This window comes from Phaseolus vulgaris, chromosome 1, assembly GCF_051622355.1.
Source record: "Phaseolus vulgaris cultivar YP4 chromosome 1, ASM5162235v1, whole genome shotgun sequence".
Lineage (NCBI taxonomy): Eukaryota > Viridiplantae > Streptophyta > Magnoliopsida > Fabales > Fabaceae > Phaseolus > Phaseolus vulgaris.
Genome location: NC_143498.1, coordinates 19,891,962 through 19,915,896, shown reverse-complemented (window position 1 = coordinate 19,915,896; position 23,935 = coordinate 19,891,962). Strand labels below are relative to the sequence as shown.

The 23,935-nt window shown below is 33.0% G+C and overlaps 1 protein-coding gene across 1 annotated transcript; it reads right to left on the bottom strand.

Annotated features, from left to right (window-relative positions):
• Window positions 1-9,539: 9,539 nt before the first annotated feature.
• Window positions 9,540-19,080, bottom strand: LOC150029547 (uncharacterized). The gene is made up of 17 exons (XM_090295858.1): window positions 18,910-19,080; window positions 17,450-17,629; window positions 17,230-17,330; window positions 16,968-17,106; window positions 16,735-16,853; window positions 16,441-16,509; window positions 16,247-16,345; window positions 15,917-16,114; window positions 15,342-15,449; window positions 15,093-15,215; window positions 14,889-14,966; window positions 14,697-14,787; window positions 14,208-14,279; window positions 13,898-14,007; window positions 13,701-13,783; window positions 10,468-10,953; window positions 9,540-10,339 (listed from the first exon to the last, which is right to left on the bottom strand). Exons 1-17 carry the CDS (start codon window positions 19,078-19,080, stop codon window positions 9,540-9,542), a joined length of 3,027 nt encoding a protein of 1,008 aa, XP_090151984.1.
• Between the last annotated feature and the right edge of the window lie 4,855 nt (window positions 19,081-23,935).

Here is a 23,935-nt window from a genome sequence, read left to right as displayed (position 1 = left end):
CACCCATGTGCCATGTGCCTCCATGTGCCACTTCTTTACATTTCATTTGGCTTACATTTGTGTAGCATTTAGGTCATCAAATCTGGTCCTCTTTAGCCTATAAAAAGAGGAGCCTACACCTTGTATTTTCAAGATTAATTGAATAGTGAAATGCTGCCAAAATTGTGTCATTCTCACTCCTTGCCTAAACTCTCTTAGGAATAGGCTTTTAATCTTCAAACCCTCACCCCAAATGGAGTTGGCCGAACCACTCCAATCTTCCCTACCTTTCATGCACATTCAAGGTCACCACACCTCTTAGTGCCCACTCTCATCCATAAGCTTCTGCACCATCTTCAACAAACTTCCAAGAAGAGCTCATAGGAAATTCATCACTACTTGAGACCATATAAGGATTTGCAAAGACGACATACCAATCTAGAAAACTCCCCCTAAGCAACAAAACCAGGAGGTTGCTCCAAATAAATTTCTTCCTACAAATCCCCAATAAGAAAAGCATTTTTGGCATCCAGTTGATAAAGAGGTCATTGTTGAAGAAAAGCCATGGCTATGAATAAGCGAACAGAAACCATGTTTGCCACTGGAAATTTGGGTATAACCCTTAGCCACAAGACGAGCTTTGAGACGATCAATAGTACCATCAGGACCAACATTGATAGCAAAAATCCATTTGCCACCCACAACAGATTTCCTAGATGTTAAAGGAACAAGTTCCCAAGTTCCATTATTCTGAAGCCCATTCATTTCATCAAGCATGGCTTGACACCAACCAGGATGGGCTAAGGCATCAACTACAGATTTTGTAATGGATATAGAAGAAATAGAAAAAAGGAAAGTATAAAAGGGTTGAGATAGTCTATGGTAACTCAAAGCAGTATAATATGGAGAGGGATTACGAGTAGAACGTATACCTTTATGGATAGCAATAAGAAAATCAGGTTCAACTGTTAGAGGTTCAAATGTCGGAGCCGGAGGGGGATGAGGTGTTGACATTATAAGAGAGTCATCTGATGGACGATGAGATGTCTGACGACAACTATACACCTGAAGAGTTGGTGGCGGTGGCGAATCTTTAGGTGCACTAGGCACAACAAGAGGAATATTAACTTGATTAGATGAAGATATAGAAGGAGAAGGACAAGACTTAAAGTAAAGGGAAGATTCACTGAAGGTGAGATCTGCAAAAATAAAATAACGGTTTAGAGAAGGTGAGAAACATTTATATCCTTTTGGTGATATAGTAAACCTTAAAAAGACACATTTGCGTGACTTAAGAGATAATTTATCAAGACCGAGACTAAAATTATGAATAAAGCATGTGGACCCAAAAACTTTGGAAGGTAAATAGTGGAGAGGGTCATGTGGAAATAAAATAGAATGAGGAATTTTGTCATCTAAAACTGAAGATGGCATGCGATTAATGAGATAACATGCACTAAGAACAACATCACCCCAAAAACACTGAGGAACATCACCATGGATTAAAATAGTATGAGTTGTTTCAACAAGATATCTATTCTTGCGCTCATCTACCCCATTTTGTTGAGGTGCATAAGCTCATGAAGTTTGACGAAGAATACCATGAGAAGCCATAAAATTTTTAAAAGAATGAGAAAGATACTCACGTTCATTATCACTGCACAAAACTCGAATTGAAATTCCAAATTGATTTTTAATTTCATTGTAAAATATTTGAAATATAGAAAACAACTCAGAACGGTTTTTCATTAAAAACACCCAAGTATTTCTTGAATAATCATCAATAAAAGTAACAAAACACTGAAATCCTAAATTAGACTTAATACGACTTGATCCCCAAATGTCAGAGAGAACTAAGGTAAAAAAAGATGAAGCACGTTGTGAGACATTACTAGGAAAAGAATTACGAATGTGTTTCCCTAACTGACACGACTCACACGATAAACTAGACATATTAGACAAACATGGAACAAGTTGGCGCATCTTGGCAAGACTAGGATGACCCAACCGAGCATGAATGAGAGATGAAGAATCCATAATCGTGCCAACAGGTGCAGAGATTTGTAGATAAAGTCCATGAGACTCACATTCGGTGCCACTCATTCGTCCCGAACTCCGGTCCTGTAAAGAAACAGAAACTTTGGTAAAAGAAATAACACATTCAAGGGAACGAGTGAGATGACTAATGGATAATAAGTTAAATGGAGACCCAGGATTATAAAGAACATTATCAATAGATAAAGTGGGAAAAAGATTAATAGTACCAACACCATGTGATGGTAACCTATATCCATTAGTCATGGTACCCGTAGTAGATAAGGAAGAGAAAAAAGATTGATTACCAGTAATGTGATATGTGGCACCTGAATCTAGAACCCAAGGGCCAAGGGAATTAGAGTGGGTGAGGCCAACAAAAGATGTACCTGAATGTGCAACAGAAGCAGGGTTATGACGATCCTCAAACCATTTAAGAAATTCATTGAAAATAGTAGACTGGCCTGGGGATCAATTGAAGTATGGTCCACAGTGGTGGAAACGGAAGAGAGAACGGAAGAAGCTATAGAAGATAAGGAAAAATCCAGTCACCGGCAATTGGCAGCAGCAAAGATGAAGGCTCCGGCGAGATTCTGGCGACGTCTCCGGCGAAGGACCAGCGGCGACTCCGACAAAGGTCTGACGGCAACTTCGACAAAGGTCCGGCGAAATCTCTGATGAAGGTCCGGTGGCGGCTTCGGCGAGGCGGCGGCGGTGGCGACTCTGGCAGTGGCGGCTCCGACGAGGCGATGGGGAAGTTGTTGGAAAATTCCAGTGAACAGCGGGTTCACCAATAAAAATTGAACCCTAACCGTATGCTTTAGATACCATATTAAAGTAAAAGAAATAGTAGGGTAAATCCCTTGTGTATATTGAACACATAGGGTTATGTTTATATAGGAAAAGAAACATATAGGCTAAGCTCATTACATAAATATGAAATATCTAACAATATCTATAATATCTAATAATATCTAATAATATCTAATTATATCTAATAATATCTAGCAGGTGTCATAGTCTTTATATTTTTCATGTTTAAATATGTTTAAATTTATAAAAGGAGAAAAACTTTACACAATTTGTGTGAGGATTGTTTGCTCTAACAATAGATCTTATAAATAAATAATAAAACTCCATGCACACGCACACAATAAGGAGACGAGAATCCCCATTGGAAGAAAATACTTTATTAGAAAAAGCGAAACTTAGAGAAAAATACTATACATGAAATCTTCTTACAATATCACACACAACAACAAATAAATAAGCTCATTACCAGCAAAGATATTGAAATTGATAAAAATACTTCTTGGAATTAGGATGAAGAATTTTTTTATAAGAAGCAACATCTTAAGAAGTCGGAGAAGTACTAAAAGATCCAATTATGATTTTTTTTATAAGTCAATCCTGATTTTTATTTTTTTTTCATCAGCAATAAAGATTGAATTACAGGAACCACTTAAGGGGTGGTTCAACCCTTATACATACCTAAAAAAATGAGACAATTTATCTGGTCTCCCAAACCAACAAATAGAGAGACAAACAGATCTACCCCTAAAAAACATGTACAGTCCGTACAATTTCAAAAACTAACCCGTACAACATCAAAACTAACCCGTACAAAATCAAATCTAACCCGTACAACTCCAAACAGACTCAAAACCAAACCCAATACAATCTTTTTGCACCCACAACAAGGGGCAAAAAGAACAACAGAAGCTTAGAACAACAAACAACCCAACCGAAGGAGTAACTCTTATAAAAGCTCACTTTATTCAAAACATATAAGCTCTAGGATCAATGCACCACTCAGAGTAAGTAAAACTAGCAGAAACAGTTTTAAAAGTTACCCAAGACCAAGCCTTTAATTGTGTCAAAGTGAACACTTCCGAAGGATCGATCACCCCTCCTTGGAATATATGTTTATTCCTGTGCTTCCATAATTCACTAACTATAGCAATCCAAACACAATTCCAGACTACATTAACCTGGACATGAGCATTTAGCAAATTAAAATGCAAGAAGTGAGCTATTGGGACAACAAGGTCAACCGACGCAATCCTTAACCATGTATAGCACTGATTCCAGACTAACCAGGCAATCCTGCAATAAAAAAACATGTGTTTTGTCGACTCCACAGCCATCCTGCAAAAAGCTACATAAATTGGTATCCACCAAAACCCCACGCCTCTCCAAGTTAGCTTTGTGGCAATCGAATTAATCAACACCCTCCAAGCAATAATCTGTGCTGAGGGCAAAGCAGTAGTCTTCCAGAGGAAGACAAACACACTTTTTCCCTCCACAGGGCCTCTTAAAAGAGCATAGGCAGATTTTACCGAGAAACCACTATCCTTACCAGCCTTCCAAACTCGACTATCTACAGAATTCATGATAGGGGTCTTTCCATGCACTTCTTGTAACAGCTGGACTTCTTGGTATATTTCCCGATCAAACAGACCTCTCCTCCAAATTAACTTCCACTCCCATCTATCATTAACCCACTCCCACAAGACTGTAAACTACCTTCTTTATTACCACACAAAGAGAACAATCTTGGGAATTTACTTTTCAGATCTTCATTGCCCACCCAAACATCTTTCCAAAACAAAATATCTTTCCCGTCTCCCATTCTCCACTCGCAACAATTCTCAAAGGATTTACCCCAATCCTCCATCCCCCAAACCCCCTTCAAGTCTCTCCACCAACTGGAATCCTTAGCATTACTCTTTTGTTCTTGCAAATTTCTCCAGCCTCCGTATTTAGATTCAAGAATTTCTTTCCACAGACCATCCTTCTTAGTCTCCAGACGCCAAATCCACTTTCCCAGCAGTGCCGCATTGAAAAGCCTTAAATTCAAAATTCCAATACCACCAGCTTCTCTAGGCTCGCACACCTTTCTCCATGAGACCCACGCTACTTTCCTTCCTTCATCTCCCCATCCCCACAAAATCCTTCTCTGTACCTTTTCAAACTCCTTTAACACAGCAACAGGCAGTTTGTACATGGATAAATAAAACAACGGAATGGCAGAAAGCACCGACTTAATAAGACACACTCTTCCTGCCAACGAGATAAATCTGTCTTTCCATCTACCCAACCCTGCTCTTAACTCTTTCTAATACACCATCCCAAAACGAGACTCGCTTGTGACTCCCCCACGAGCAACCCCAGATATAAGTCAGTCCTGATTATACATGTTCATCATCATCATTGTCGGTAACAGAAAGATCAGAAGCATTTTGGATATTTTTACCCTCTCAGTTGGCATGCTGTTGCTAATATGTTCGGTAATGAAGCGAGTATTCCAGCCAGCACTCCGTGCAGGATTTATATTTAAAATCCTTTGAAGCGCTTCAGAAGGTTGGGTGCTATGCACACATTTAACCACATAAATTAGAACGTCAAGTAAACACTTGTATGAGTTTTCAGGATACATATACTTGAAGTGAGATATGATACTACTAAAACCACAATATATCAATCACTTCAGTACTTTCTTTTTTCTCTTTTTATATATCCGATTGCTTCAAAAAAGGTTATATTACATATCATGCTTGTATTGTTTTTATATCTTTTCCCCCGAGCCTCTTTCCCAGTAAAAATATGACAAAATATATTATTTTTCCTCCTATTATTTTCGCCCTTCACCTTATTATTTTTGTACTTATCTTTCTCTCTGCATTATTAAAAATATACTTCTTCTTTCTTTTCATTTTCACTGCATGCATATTTTTTCTTACTTTTTTTAATCACATCACTCATTACGTTTATTAATTTCTTACTTAAGTTTTTATTATCCCTTTCTTAAACCTTAATGCAATCGCTTTAGAATGGACATTCAGTACTTTCTTTGTTTTATACCTTCCTGCTTGTAAATTTGGTTAAACATGTTCTAAAAAATACTTTTTCAAATGCTGTTTCTTTTTTGCTTGTTCTTAGAGAAATTATAGATAACTTAAAGTAAACTACCCAGTTGATGAAGTTGCTAGATGTTTTCCTGTGTCGCGACTGGTTTGGACTTCATTCGTTGATAGAGTGGCCTCTTGTTGCATTCTGGATAAACATGAGAAAATGAAATAATAGAATAAATTTCAAATGAAGAATTAAAAAATCCAATACCTTAAAACTTGTGCAATCTCAGCCTCCCTGGAGTTGGGAACTCTTGAACTAGTTACTTCAGTTGTCCTTGTACTTGAGTGGCCCAGAATCCCTGAAATAAGTGTCTGCGAACCAATAATTGTGTTTATCTGCCTTTGTAGATTGGGACTCATCATCCTTAGATTGCATTCACCAATTTGGAACCTTTATTAGAAAATTAATGAATTATAATATCATATAGAAATTAATGTTCCGCTTGGAAAATAAATAAATAAATGACATTTCATCTTCTAGGCGAGAGTATGTAAAAATGGTTATTGATAAAGCTTGCTTACCACTGTGGCACAGAAGCACTACTTTGTTGTCCATGACCATTTGGCATCCTCACAATGGAAGATACCTACAATAAGGGAATCTTATTAACAAAATAAATATGATGTTATATTTGATAAATCGATATATTTCTCCACTTTTAAAATTAAAAGTTGCTTTAAATTTCTTGTATGACAATTAATTTTAAAGAAAGCAGGCCAAGTTATTTTAATAGTAACCTTTTTTGAAAGTTATTTCCTTCAACAACTAAATGTATACAACTAAATGTAGACGCAGAAGAGGTATTATAACAAGCACAGCTCAAATTGTGGCTTTGGATGAAGAACAAAGCTCACAGGTTTAATTACTCTTTCACAAATTGGATCTTATACCAATGCTTTGTATCAAGAGTTATAAATAATAGGGATCCTAAGATAAGGGGTCGGTGAACAATCTGATGGCTGCTGGTTTGCCCTATGCTGGGAGGCTTGTATCTGGTCTCTTCTAAAAAAGGGTGGTCCTTATCACTGCTGTTATGGTATACATATTCTTGGCTACAGGTGTGGATTTACAGACTGGACAAAGCTGCGTTGGCTAGGGCTCTTTTGTAGTTACTGTGAAGAAGCGACAAGGCAGTGCTTTTACTTTAGTAGCTTTGGCAGTACGTAAGGATTGAAGGAATAAAAATCCCGTGTTGCTGCAAGGGTTGGGTACTGATAAGGCTGCAAGTGTTAGAGTGGGATGCTAGCTCCGTTGGATTAGATGGTTAATGGGTCTTGAAGAATGCCACCAAATTGAAGCTATGAACGTGGCAGCGTGGTGAGGTGCAGGAGTGTTAAGGGAGAGTTGATGCATATCATTACTCTGATGTAGCAACAATGAACCAAGCAGGGGCGGTTGTTGGACAGTACCTGAACAGATTTTGGGTTCGTTGTTGCTGATAGGTGGCTTTCTAGCTTGCTTGTTCACTATGGATGGGGTTTGTGTTGGACACCAGACGTAGAGGATACGAGGTAGGAGCATGGGTATACGAAAGGTGCATATAGTGTGATGCCAATTTTGGGCTGGGCAGGGGTAGAAGGACGACGTAACAGTGGGTCCTGAAGGAATGCAGAGGAAAAAAGAATTGATACAGTGATAATAGTAAGCTGGTTGATTGCACTGGTGCTGGAGTTTTTTATGGTTGGTTTCCAATTTACTGGCTTGAATTTAAAGCAGCAACTGAAGAACAGCAGAAGCAGGGAGCTGCTGTTTTTTGTCTTGAAGTGCGAAACAGTGGAATTGGCCGTGAAGATATACCCAGGTGCCTACAATCTAGCGTGGTCACCAGTTGGTTTTGTGAAGTGAACATAAGCAAGACTGTATAGGATGGAAGCATTACCCAACAACGAGTACAGGAAATCATAGAGGAAGATACTATGAGGGAGCGTTTGAGGTCTTTCATGTTATTGGTTGTTTTCCTTTTTTAGCTGTTTGATAGAGCCAATCACTAGTGTAAGGCTTCTAGTTTTCTGTAATTATTAGCATTGCATCTTTTCCCTTTGTGGGATGTGCTGTTAAGTGTAAAAGGGTTGGGATACCCCTCTTGTATCCCTTTAATTTATATTCATTCTTTGCTGATAAAAAAAAAACTAAATGTATATATTAAATTTTTTTAACCTATTGGTTGAACATTTTGATATTACCTCAATAAAGTACCAACACTTTCACATTTTAAGAAAATATATACTTCACATCAAATTGAGTTTATTTCTTAAAGTGTCATATATAATTTCAAGACTTTATAAGTGAATTATAAACTAGATATATTCCATATAAACTTGTAATTCAACTGTTTAATTAACCAAATTGAACACATATAGATAGTTTTGGAAAGGGTATTTTGATTCTTCCTCAATAAAAAAAAGACATCAATTTTTATTTGCTTTACTTTTTATACTGTTTTGATATCTCCAAGAAGTAAAATATAAATTAATTCTATTTTTCTGACTTTATGGCTATTTCATATTTTTTATTTTGTATAAAAGCTTAAATGATAATTTTTCCTAAAAAAGTAAACAAAATGGAAATTTGAGGCTAAACATTTCATACGTAGATGCAGTGAAGATCCGGAGCCAAAGGATAAGCCTCTTGTGGCTTGTAGGATAGGGTTTTGAGCATAGCTAGCAAGTGAGGACGCAAAAGGAGGATTATTCCTTATGGATATATTAGTGGTTAAGGTCATAGGGTTTAGTATGTGCGGTGGCTTGAAAAACATTAACACAAGCAAGAGATTATAAAGCTATCCAGCACTACTTGCAAAACTGGTAGACCCAAACCAACATCAGCATGAGTTTTTAAATTACTTGCACATGAAAACATATTACATAACCCTTTTTCTTTGAGATGTCAAAATTTATATGTGCAAATGATATTGTGAAAACTTGTCTTTGATTATGAAAATTTGAAATAACGAGTTTTTAAAGATACAAATTGAAATCTTCCGGTCCAACTTCTAGAGAATGGTCTCATATATTCCGAGAACTCCAGGCACATTACTTCCCTGCATTAAGAAAATCACCATTTGTCATATATTATGAAGTTTTCTGCTCAAAATATGTAATGCTGGCTTGCTATATAATTTAACTATAGTGATATAAACTTCCCGTAGCTTACTAGAATATTGTTGAATAACAAGAAAATTAATTACCGACTATCTTACCAAATTTCTTCATCAGTGTTCAATATGTAGAAACTAATTGAAGGAAATAACAAAAGGTAAAAAGTTGTAGAAATTTATTGAATGTAATTGCATAAAATTGCAAAACTGCTGAACTGATACTTTCATTTTGATTTACTTGAATAATATATATAATAAAATTACAATTACTGAAAGTTATAAAATAGGAATACTAACAACCCTATATGCTTACCACTAATGCAATACTAACGGTAAATAATTTAAGACTAATAAAATCTAAATTAATAACCAACATCCTCCCTCAATTCTAATTTGGAACAACCTTCATGCCCAACAAATCTCTTAACTTGATGAAAGCATCGATCTTCAATGGCTTAGTGAGAATATCTGCAATCTGATCTTCTGATCTGTAGTATTCCAAATTGAGCATGTTTTACCCAACTTGGTCTCGCATGAAGTGATATCGAATATCAATGTGTTTACTTCTTTTATGAAAAACCAGATTAATTGCAAGATTAATTGCAGAGACATTGTCAACATAACTCTTGATTGGAACATCTAGATTAAAACCAATTTGAGTCATGAAATTGTTGAGCCAAACTGATTGACAAGCACTTGTTGTTGTTGCTACATACTCAATTTCACAAGTAGATAATGCAACAATTGACGGTTTCTTTGATGACCACAAGCAAACAGTATTTTCGATCATAAAACAATAACCACTTGTGCTCTTCCTCTCATTTGAATATTCACCCCAATCACTGTCTGAGTATCTGACGATCTCAATCTTCTTAGATGAAGAGTAAAATAGACCAAAAGTTGTAGTACCTTTGATGTAGCGCGTAATTCTCTTTACAACTTGTAAATGAACTTGTTGAGGTGACTCCATGTATCGACTGACCAATCCCACAACATAGCATATGTCGGGTCTAGTACACGTGAGATATCTAAGGCTCCCAACAATTTGCTTAAAGTATGTTGCATCTACAGTTCGCCCATTACCTTTCTTCGTAAGCTTAATTTTAGTTTCAATTGGAGTTTTAACTGAGTTTGAATCCTCCATCTTAAACTTCTTTAAAAACTCAGCAACAAATTTCTTCTGGTGAATGAAGATTTCATCGTCTCCTTGGATGACTTCAATGCCCAAAAAGTAGGACATAAGACCGAGATCAGTCATCTCAAATTCCTTCATCATGATATGCTTGAAGTCACAAATCATTTTGAGATGACTTCCTGTAAAAATCACATCATCAATATAAAGACATAAAATTAGAAAATCTCCATAATCATTGGTCTTTACATGAAGACCATGATCTGATGCACATTTTTGAATACAGTGGTATGAAGAAATGAATCAATACTTTTGTTCCAAGCTCTTGGTGCCTGTTTAAGACCATATAAAGCCTTTGTTGGTCTGTACATCTTCTCCTCTTTGCCAGATTGTATGAAACCCAGTGGCTGTTTTACATAAACCTCTTCATCAAGTGGGTCGTTTAGAAATGCAAACTTCACGTCCATTTGGTGAATTTTCCATTGGCTTTGTGCAGCTAAAGCAATGATTAATCTCACTGTTTCCATTTGAGTTACAGGAGAAAATATTTCTTCGTAATCATAGCCTTCTCTTTGCTCGAATCCCTTTACCACCAACCTTGTCTTGTATCTTTCAATCTCACCATTTGTTTTCACTTTAATCTTGTACACCCACTTCACATCAATTGTTTTGTGTCCTTTCGGAAGATCAGTGAGCTGCCATGTATTGTTTTTCTTAATCGTCATCAATTCTTCATTCATAGCCTCTTTCCATTTGGGGTGTTGAATGGTATCTGCAAGTCTCGCGGGTTCTGAATCTGCAAGAAAAGAAAAGTGAACCAATTCTCCATTGTCATCAACTTCATCATCAAGATTTACTTTGTAATCTTGAAGGTGTACAGGTTGTCGTTGTTGCCTTCTTAGTCGCTCCATCATAATTGCAATTGAAGCTGCAACTTCAGGTTGAATTATAGCTTCAGATTGAATTGCAGTGCTTCAAGAGTGACTTCATCTTCCACATCATCGTTCAAAACGTAAATATATCATTTTTTTCGAATCCATTTCAGTTGCTGCATTCCATTGCCATTCCTCATCTTCGACAAATGTAACATCACGACTGGTAATCATCTTCTTTGTCATTGGATTGTACAGTTTGTATCCCCATGCTTATATCCAATGAAAATGGTATTCATTGTCTTATCATCCAACTTCGATCTTGCTGCCTTGGGACATGAGCATAAGTAATTGACCAAAATACCTTCAAGTGTTGCACATTGGGTTTGAATCCACTCCATGCCTCAATCAAAGTTGTGTTACGGCCTCAGCCCAAAAATAATTTAGCATACCTTTCGCTTTAAGCATGATCCTCGTCATGTCCATGATTGTTCTATTCTTTCTCTCGGCAACTCCGTTGTGTTGAGGTGTGTAGGGACAGGTTATATTATGTTGCAACCCATGTTCTTCATAGTGGCTCTTGAACTCGTTATAGAGTTGTACTCACCCCCTCCATCAATATGCACCATCTTAATTAGTCTGTCACTTTGTCTTTCAACAAATGCTTTAAATATTTTAAAGCAGTGGAATACCTCATCCTTGTTTTTCAATAGATAAATCCAGGTTTTCCTTGAGAAATCATCAATAAAGGTTAAAACATACTTTTTTACCTCCAATCGATGATATGCTCATCAGGCCACAAACATTTGTATGAACAAGCTTCAAAGGAAATTTTAATGCCAAGGCTCCTTAACAAATGGTATCATGTGATTCTTTCCAAAAATGCAAGCCTCACACAATTGATCAGGGTGATGAATATGGGGTAAACCATTCACTATATTTCGTTTGGAGAGATTTTCCAAAATCTGGAAATTTAAGTGCCCAAAGCGTAAATGTCATAACCACGATTCAATATTCACTATTGCATTCAAGGATTTGAAATCACCCAATGAAAATCTACTGGAAACAAACAGTTTTTTGATAAAAAGGTTTTAAGAATCAAACTACCTTTCTTTATCAAAAATTCAGAATTGATTTTCAACTATTTGCATCACGTAACCCTTTTCGGCCAATTGTCTCATACTCAACAAATTACTTTTCATATGAGGTACATAGAAAACATTATAGATGTACTTGTGATCACCGTTCTTCAATGTGATAAGAATTCGCCCTTTTCCAGTCACCGGAACGAACCTGTCATCACCAAATTTCACTTTTGTGCGAAATGAGTCATCCAAATTTGCAAATAGCTCCTTCTGACCACACATATGATTCGTGCAACCTGTATCCAAATACCACGTCTGATTGTTTGGAGTTTCATTTGATATGGTTGCCATTAGTACTGCATGATCCTCTTCATCTTGTTTGTGATTATTTTCTTCTTGAGCACAATTGTCAACATGATTATCACCTTTTGATCTGCACTCATTTGCATAATGGTCGCATTTATGCCAGTTATAACACTCCACATTTGATTTATTATACATGCCTCCTCATCCTCCACGACCACGTACTCCAGAGTTATTTGAACTTGGATTGTAGTTGGAACCAGTGTTGTTTTGCTCAGCGCCTTCATGATTTTGGCCACCACGACATTTGTTGGAATAGCTACCACCACATCCCCGTCCTCTGCCTCGTGAACTACCATGCTTACGACAGGAGCTACCAATTGAGGCTTGTGCTTGTAAAGCTTGTTCAATTGGTTTTTCAATCTTATTGTTGTTCATCCGCTACTCATGCGCTCGTAGAAAACCGGACAATAACCTTACTGTAATTGGCCTCTTCAATTGTGGCAACAACATGTTCAAATCTGAGAGTTAAAGACCTCAAATTCTTCTCCACCTTTGCCTGCTCCGAATGTGTTTCATCATTGGTCTTCATCTGATTTGTCAAGCCAAGAACTTTATTTATATAGACATCGACAGTCTCTAAGGTTTCCATTTGCAACAGTCCATATTGGCGTCTTAGGGTTTGAAGATGCACCCTCTTAATCTTGTCAAAATGATTCAAGCCTCACTTGCAGTTGTTGCTCCTTCTATCTGCTCAAACGTCTCGTCATTCATCCCTTGATGGATGAGATACAAAGCTTTATTGTCCTTTTTCTTCTAATCACGATGTGTTACTCGTTGCGTCTCAATTACATTATCAACTAATGCATACACTCGACTCTCAACGACATCCCATAACTCATGATAATCAAACAAAACTCTCATCGGCACACACCACCGATTGTAATTTTTTCCATCAAGGATAGAAACTGATAATTGGGTAGATTTCATGATAGCATACTGGCTCTGATACCAGTTGTAGAAACTAATTGAAGGAAATAACAAAAGAAAAAAAATTGTAGATACTGATTGAACGTAATTGCACGAAATTACAAAATTGCTGAATTGATACTTTCATTTTAATTTACTTCAATAATATATATATATATATATATATATATATATATAATAAAATTAAAATTACTGAAAGTTATAAAATAGAAATACTAACCGTCCTCTAAACTGACCACTAATGCAATACTAATGGTAAATAACCAACACAATAAAAGAAAATTGGAATTTACCTGGTTTGAATAATGTAAGCTGGGGGTCAAAGGAATGACCCATCCTTCCAAGTTCTATGTCACACAGAGAGTTTACATATTGCCTGAAAATTCAGAACCATTAAAATTTTCAGTTTCTTCAGCACTTATAAGTTAAATGTTTAAAGTATGATGAGAAGAGCAGCATTAGATATTGACTTTTGAGCTGCAGCGTCTACCTAGGAGCAATGGGGGCATTTGTGGCTGCGGCGTTTTGATAACTGCAAGGAATATGTTGGGCTTGTTGGGATGTTGAAGTTGTTCCAGCATTTCCTATTTCTGAAGAAACCTTATGCAACTACTCAAAACAAGCCAAGACTGCATCATTCTAGGGTTCATATATTCTTCTTTATCACAGTATAACGAGAAACAACGTATATTCACGCTTTTAGTCGATAAACCACCAATTTTATACACCTTTTTACACTTTCAAAGACCTATTTTAAAACTAATGAGATAATTTGTTTCAAATTGGAGTACAACGCTTACCTTTTCACGTTGAAAATACTCTTCGTAGTTTCGTTTTGGAGGACGACCACGAGGTGGTGGTTTATAATGTACCTGTACAAAATCAATTTTTCAGGTTTAAGAATGGCTGTCTTTAAGGGAAGAAATAAAAAACACCATTAACACCATTTACATGCACACCGAAAAGGAGAACATCTAGATTGGTGATACTACTATACTAAAGTATTGTATTGTTTATGAGCAAATGATAATATATGTTTTTTATCTCTCTCAATGGAAACAACTTATTTCCCAAATCATAAGAAAATATTTTAACTACAAAAGGAAAGATATAGCTTATAATTATGATTTGATCAATTGATGAAATTTTTTTTTTCTATCACCAGATTTATCTCGTACAGGATTGTCAACACATTATCAATGTATTTTATAACTCAAAGTCGTGATAGTACATATTCATAATTCTACCTTTAAATAAATAAAAAATACTTCATGCTCTAAATATTTTACCCTTTCAGTTTGTCCAGCAGTAATGGAACGCCTAATCAACCGCGAAGGATTCATATCTAGGATCCTTCTAATCGCTTCCGAAGGTTGGGACCTATTAACAAATTCAACCAAGTAAATAAGAACACGTACTAGTATCCTAATTTTACAAGCTGCAAGTTGCAAGAGAAATCATAGATAGCTAAAGTAAGTTACCTAGTTGATGAAGTTCGTTCAACATACATGTCCCGACTAATCCGTACTTCATTCGGAATAGTGGCTTCTTCTTGTATTCTAGATAAACTTTTTATGTTATTATTAAACTTTTTATCCACAAAATGAAAATATAAACAACAATAAAAGTTTTTTTTTCACTTTATAGTCTAAAAAATCATGCAATATAGTGTACATTTTTTATACCTTAAAACGGGAGCAATAGAAAGTCGTGAACTCGATGCTTCAGCCCGAGAACTATGCCGCTGCAGATTAGGGGTATTCATCCTTTGATTATATTTACTATTGTGATTCGACACACCCTGGGACCTTTATTTGAAAAGTAATGAATAATTATAACATATATAAATTATTGTACCACTTGGTGAAACAAAATGGCACTGGATCCTTCAATAGTAGAGAGTGTTAATGGTTATTGATAAATTGGTTGCTCACCACTGTTGCATTGAGGCACTACGTTGCTGCGCTTGATTATTGGGCATCATGATCACTTGGGGATGATGGTAATGACCCTGATTTTGATTTTGATACAATGAGGAATACCTGCAATAATGGAATCTTACTAACAGAGTAAATAAAATGTTATATTTGATAAATGGATATAAATAGTTATCCACTTTAAAATGATTGCAATGTAAAAGTTGTTTTCAATTTTTTACATAATAAATTATTGGTAAAGAAAACGGATAAATCACTTTTATGGCTAACTTTTTTTTGGGGGGGAGTATTTCCCTCAACAATTATTTCTATGTATTAAGTTTTATAAATCCATTCTTTAAAGATACATTATTTTAAATTTTACTTTCCTATACCATCTTTTGACACATATCTACAAAGTTTTTTTAACAAGAGAGATAAATTAATATTATATAAAGAAATAAAATGTAATTATATATATAGAGATATTTCTAAATATTATATGATTATTTAATGCTTTTAAATTTATATATAAAGCCTTAAATGGCAATATTTTTGTGAAGTAGTAACCAAAGTGGAAATTTGAGGCAAACATTTGATTGGTCGGAGGCACTGAAGATCCGGATCCATGGGAATTGCTCATCACAGATAAGCTAGGTTGTTGACCATAATTGGCAACTGAGAATGCAGAACGAACTGCAGGCTCAGGCAGCATTGGTCTAAAACCTTGTTGATAAGGCATTGATGGCATTGGGACCAAAGCAGTGTCAAGACCTGAGTATGGCTCCAACCTAAGACAAACAAAAAAAAAAGCAACCACGTGCTTGATACTTTATGCTGATTTGTTAAATGGTGAAGAACATTTTAGTAAATTTCATGTAGAAGCATAAGAAAAGGTGAAACTATCTAGATACCTAGGATACATTGGGTTGACAGGCCATATAGAATTTTGAGATTGTAAACCATGAATACGCTGCAATTCAGAGGAATGGCCGACTTGATTATGCACTGTAGAGAGTGACCTGAATAAAAAATAAACAGTTCATGCATTTTGTTGTTAATTTGTTAATGGAGTAATCGAGTAATTGCAATAAGTAGGAGATGAATGAAATCATACTGCATGTGATTGGGTGCGGACAGTGCACCATACATATGAGGAGAGGAGAATTGGGTGTGTTGGGGCCTGCTGTTAAAAATTCATAACGTCAGTACATAGAAGCATCCACACATGTTTAATTGTAAGGTTTAAAAAACTATTAGGGAAGATACAAAATTGTGAGTCTGACAGTGAACAAGAGGTGGGGTTCACATGTGAGACGCGTAATTTTGTTGTCTTGTGGGGTTCATGATTTCTAAGGGTTGGGATAACTGGGTAAGGGTTAAGTAGAAATAGAAAAAGGCAAAGAAGCACCTAGAATTCCATGCTGAAGGGGAGTTACTGATATGGTTCTGAAGCGGGAAAAACGCAGGCCTCTGAGGTGGGGCAAACACTCCACTTGCGTATGTTTCAATCGCTGGCGTTACCTGTACCTGCATACAACAACTCCAGATATTTTGACAAAAAATATGATCATGTATAAGGTTCACAAAAAAGCAAAGACTATGGAGCATGTATTGTGGAACATTCTCAACAATTATACTCACCATGTTTGGGTGGACCATCCCTGGGTTAGAAGATGATTGGTTAATATTGAGACCATTGAAATTATTGATTCCGAATGTGTTTGGTACCGAAAGTTGATTGTTCAGGTTTTGGTCGCCATTAGAATGAAGATCTTTAAGTCTACATCATAGTAGGATTAACAAGTAAACAAAAAGTTTCATAGAATAATGCTGATATGTTGCGAACAAACAGAATTTTTTTTATTAAAATATGAATTCACTGCCGAAAATAACATTTTCCTACTGCAAATTGTCGTTTTGCAACTCTGAGAATCGATTGGAGCAACCAGTTTGAGTGACATCCTGTCCTCGAAAAGATGGACCTCCTTCCAACGCCAATCTCTCCTAATTAAATTATGCAATAAATACGATTACTTGTCATCTAATGTGGCGTTAAAAAAGATTGAGATACGATAAATAATTAATAATTGTGTTTAAGAAATTATTAAGAATCATTAATTTACCGGGGCTGGTAAAGAGTTGCTTAGTTGTATTCCATTAACTGAAGTGTTTGGTGGTGGTGGAGGTGGCAGTGGATTTGGAGCAGAAGTAAAAGCCGTTTCAGTTGAGGGTCCCTGGGAAAACCAAGAAGTTGGGTCCGTGGGTTGGACCTGACTTTGTGCTTCATCTATTGATTCCATAACCTGGATAATTCATATACATTCACTACCATTAGCAAACTGCACAAACAAACATTTCTAGTTTCCTCTTACGTGAAAATGTGAAAATGTGCAGTGTGACGTGTGCGTTGCTTATGTTTTCAAAATAATTTTTTAATTAATCATAGCACAAGTGTGCTCATTACACATAAATCATCATTAGAGCTTTAAAAACATTGGAGTAGATAAATGACAATAATAACAAAGCAACATAGGGAAACAGATAAGAAAGAGGAAAAATATGAACAAGTTCTTACTCTTTTTGGCATTATTTCTTACATCTAGAAAATATGAAAATGCATGTGGGCTCAATGTTTTTCAATTTTTTTCCTTTCAAGAAAGAGATCTATGAAGTTGATTTTGATATTTATGTTTATAAAATAGAACTCAAACTTTACTCAACCTTATAAAATTGATTTATTTCAATCTTATAAAACTGATTTATTTCTAATAAGATAAGATTTATACCCACTTATATATGATAAAATATTTTTATCTCTAATCAATGTGAGATTTTCAGATCTAATAGCAAGTAACCGGATAAGTTCAACAATAAGTTTCTTACTCTTTTTGGCATTATTTCTTACATGCTAGAAAATATGAAAACGTGGGGCTCAATGTTTTTCAAATTTTTCCCTTTCAAAGAAAGAGATGTATGAAGTTGATCTTGTAAATTTAAATATCAAATTATTTATGTTTAAGAAATAGAATGGAAACTTAACTCAATTTTATAAAACCAGTTTATTTTTAATAAGATAAGATTTATACTCACTTATATATTATAAAATATTTTTATCTCTAATCAATGTGAGATATTCAGATCTAATAGCAAGTAGTCGGATAAGTTCAATAATCACTCGTTAAGATAAACTTTAAATGACTTTGATACCATATTAGAAAATGAATTTTAACTACAACACAACCTTATAAAATGGACTAATTAAATTAAAATTTGCACTCACTTATATACTATGAAAAATTATTATCTTTAGTCGATGTGAGATCTCTAACAAAAATAAACAAGAAAAAAACAAATTTTAATAATTTTTTTCTCATACTAAGCAAAGCACATTTTTTTTTCTTTTTTTTCGTTGTCTTGCTTATTTTCTTTAACATTTTTTTCCTTTTAGTTTCCTTCCTAAGCAAACTCTGTATGACCATAAAAAAAATAAAAAAAATAAAAAAAACCAGGCTACATATGCAATAAGATGTATAAAAGTTTATTAAAAGGTAAGAAAGAGAAAGAGAGACAGCTTTGTGCTTACTGCTGAGGGGTTAACAGGAGCAACCTCAGTTTGAAAAGAAAAAATTTCCATTAAATTTGGATCTTCCAAAGCAGTGATGGGACTGTCAGACTGTAAAAGTGTTGGTATGAACTGGTCGTCGTCCCAATCAAAGAACATACCGAGGTTATCTGCCTCAAACTCCCCATCCATGTTGTGTAAACCTTCCATTTGTGATTGCCAAAGAGAGAAAATTTGGGTAAAATACTAAATAACAAATGAAACCACAATTCTATTATCACAAGTAAATGGAAGACAAGACGCTCTCTATAAAAGAACAGGCAAAATAGGATGCTTTGTTGTTACGTGGACAAAAACGGATGCTTATGGTGAAAAATTATATACTACAAAAAAATTATTAAACAAATATTAATTTTAGAGATAAAAATTATTAATTATTTAATTAAATTAATATATTATTTTAGAGATTAAAATAATTATTTATACTTAAAATAATTTTTATTAATAATAAAATTTAAAATTATTTTTAAATTAATATCTAATAGTTATTAATAATTAATATCTATTTGTATCTAAAACTTTGATAGTTAACTAAATACTAATTTAAAAAATAATTTATAAATTTTATTAATAATAAAAATTATTTTATAATAATTTTTTAGTATTTAATTTAATTAATATAATAATAAAAAATCTAAAATTAAATTTTATTTAATAATTATTTTATTTAATAATTGCCAATGCCATCTCTGTATAAACAAACATTTGGATTATTACATTCCCTAAACTTCTTTACATATTTTATTAATTTCAGAAATAATAGTGATAACATTTTATTTAATAAATTTGTATGTCATCGATTTTATTATTAAGAAATTGAAAATAATAAAGTTAAATGTCATGGATTATTAAAGTTTCTCGTAGTAGTCTTGAATAATTTTTTTATTATATAATAATTTGTTTTTATTATTGAAAAATAGTGTTCGCACTTCAAATTCGTTAAAACAATATTAAGGGTCAATCATCATATCTGAGATATTGTTTGTTTTAAAACTTGAAATTCCATTATGGTTTTGAACATTTAAATGCTTCAACCTTAAATTTGTTGAAATATCATCGTTAGGATTAATCATTACATCTAAAATATTGTCTGTTGTGGAGTTAGAAGCTTTGTCACAATTTTATCCTTAATATACACATCAAAGAGTTAAGGGAGAAAAATAAAATATTATTGAATGCATATGAATATAATAATTAAAAAGATTAAAATATTAATGGATGTTTTAAATTCAATTTTTTTTGAGTGCATAAAATATTAAATTGTTATGTTTTGCTAATAAGTTCCAAATTAGAACTGGAATACTTTCTCAATTTATAGTATTTTTAAATTAACTATTTTTCTTAATTCTTAAACACTATTCTACTATTTAAACTCGGTCTTGTATTTATATGCTTACCTAATGTTCCTTGGGAAATGTTCCTGGACAACAAATATACTTGTCCAGATTTCTGAAACTGCTGTTCCAGTTATGAAGATAAGTTTATTTAATTAAAACATTAATAAATAAAATGAGTTGACTTTTACAAAACTCATTAAGAAAAACGTAAAAAAGTTTATGGTTGTTCAGATCCAAGGCCCACACTTTTACGTTTTATTTGATAATATACTAAAGGAAAAAAAACACTACAACTGAAATAATATAATAGTTTAAGAGAGTAACATTACGGAAAAATTCATTAAAAAAATATTAAATAAGTATTATTTTTAAAATAAAAAATAATTAATTATTGTAATTTAGATTTTATTTTATAAATTAATATATTTTATATTTAAAATATTTTTATTATTAATAAAATTTTATAAATTAATTTATAATTAATAACAACTATATTTAATCAATAATTAGTTTATGGTTAAAATTTTGATAACTAATTATTATTAAAATTTTATTATACGATTCAAAATACAGGTCTTATAAATATACACGTAACTTTTAACAACTATATTAATTAATTATACTAAATATCAATATAGAAATTAGATTATAAATTATATTTATTAATGATATGCAAATTAGATTATAAATTTTTATTAATAATAAAAACTATTTTAAATACTAATAATTAAGTAATATTTAATTTATTTAATATAATAATTATTTTTTAAATTAATTTTTATTTAATGATTTTTTAATAATAATTAAAAAAAAATCTTTAGCAGGATTAGGATTGGATTTGTTTGAGTATGTTATGACTTGAAACTCACATTATAAATAGAAGTTTAATTAGGTAAAACAATTATATTGATTTATATATATATATTAATTAATTAAATAAATAATGTACAAATATGCACAAAGTAAGAAAGTAGAGAATAAAGTCAAAAATTTGTATTAGAAAATCTTAATTTTTAACCTTTGACTTCTTTCAGAACTTTTACCCTTACCCTATCAAATAGAAAAAAAAAGCAACTTTAATTTCTACCTACTTTCCTCGGTGTTTGGATTGAGTAGGCGATTTGAGGGAGTGAATTTGAAGTGATTTAAGAGAAAAATGTGTAAGGTTGTTTGGATTTCAATATATTAGAGTGAATTTATGAAGAAAATTTATTAAATTTATAAGTGATAATTTGTGAGTAATGTGATAGTTGTGAATTTTTATTTTATTTTTTGTAAGAGGTATAAAATATAAATTTATCCTTATCTTTAAAAATATTTGAATAATAATAATAATAATAAATTATTTTCTTATAATAATAATATTATTATTACTATTATATAAGTTTGATTTTTATGTAAATAATTATATTTATTTTTATTATTATTAATTATATTATTAAATATTTTATTCAAATAAAATTATTATTATATCTTTTTTAATTTACATTTATTATCATTATTTTAATTAATAATTAATTTTATAATTTTATAAATATATATAACATTTTATTTTTATTATAAATATTTAATATTTATATTTTATAATATAATTAATTACTTTATAACTTTTTTGATGGAGTAATTACGTAATAGTTATATAAAATTGGGTCTTTGTTGGATTTATCTACAATTCATGTCTAAGGAGTGAAAGAAAGTTTCTTTTGAGTTTCTTCACCTTTCCATCACAAATTATTAGATCCAAATAAGAATGGTTCCTCCAAATCCATCCGCGTGAATAGTAAATACTCATAAACAAAGGAAGCGTCAATGTTGTGTATGCTGAAATACCTACTTCCCTCAGTGTTGCATATGGTGCAATAGTATGTTCCCTTGGTGATTAACATTAAGTAGTTTATTTTCCACCCAAGAGTTTTTTTTTATCATCAAAACGAATTAATAAATATGAATCACTTCAGGAGTGATCCAACCCTTATACAATTGCAATTTAATCTCTTCGCCCTCCCAAGAAATCATTGGCAAACATACACAAAAATAGACAAATCCACAAAAACTGAGGAACAAAAAATCTACACATTGACTATGAAGAACATCAACGATCCAACTGCATCCAAGCCAAGAGGTTCAAACACCAATTAAGATAGGAGAACAATCTAAAACGAGACTTAGAGGAAATCCAAGACCAAACCTTAACTTGGACCATTGCAATCACTTCTGACACGTCAACCTTACCCTTATTAAAGATTTTTCACCCAAGAGTATTGTTTATAAAAAGAAGAGTTGTAGATCGAATGAGACACATGTTGGTTTTCTGGGTTCTAGAGGTTTAAGTTTTTAGATTTTACAATAAGAAAAAATTATTTAATAAAAACTAGTTTCATAAATCAAAATATAATGAAATATTATTTAATTAAATTAAACTATTTTATAAACTTAAAAAATTATTGGTATTTGAAATATTTTTTATTATTAATAAAAATTTATAAAATAGATTCTAAATTAGTATCTAATTATTAACTATCAAAATTTTAATCACTAACTATTTTATATTCTAAATTAGTCTTTATTTGTCCATCTCACAACCTTAACAAGTCTAGTAGAATAGTTTTAAAGTTATTTGACAACACACTATATTTTTAAAAATTCTCCTCTCCAAGCTGTAACATATTGATAGTTACTATCACCCTTGAATAAAAATTTCCACCCCATCTGATTTTTATATTCTTAAAAATAATATTATTTCGTTGGATCCATATACTCAAAATTAGTATCCACGTGTATTTCCAAATTTTGTTGCCTTTCTTATTCGCACCACATACATTAAAATGACAAAAAGTGTTTTTTCCATGTCCATGATAAACAAAATCGATCCCAATCCCATCATACATTATCCATACATATCCTATTATCAATAGGTAAAGGGCAGGTGACTAATAGACTGGTCACGGTTCCCACACATTACACATACTTTGGTTTTCACCTTTTCCCATATTTTATTTAAGTTGTCATATGTAGCTACTTTGTTTTTAGTGACTCTCCAACCCAATTATAGGACTCATGGTTAGGATTTAATTTGCCAAAAACATACTATACAAATCTTCATTTTCTCTTAATATAACATTTTTTAACTTATATGCTAATTTGACTATGTATTACGGTTGACTGTGAAGCCAAGACTAATTGGACTGGGTTGAGTAGACACTATGTTTTAGTGAGTGAGTTTAATCATTGTGTCCCCTTTATAATCTCTATTTAAAGAGATCATTGTATTTGTAATTGGTATGCAACAAGAAAAATAAAACTTAATAGTAGCATGTGTGGATGTACATTAATGGAGCTGTTTCGTGATTATGTGTGTTGTTTCTGATGGGAAAAACACACGCGGAAGCAACACACACAATCACAAATCAACTGTAGAAAATAAACAACACATGATTTAACGTGGTTCAGTCGCCAACTGCAACCTACATCCACACGGGCAACTATTAAGTTTTCATTATATTATGTTGCACACCAATTACAAGTACAATGATCTCTTTAAATAAAGATAAATAGAGATAATAAAGGGACACAATGATTAAGCCCACTCAATAAAACATGGTGTCTACTTAGCCCAACCCAATTGGTCCTGGCTTCATACCCAACAATCT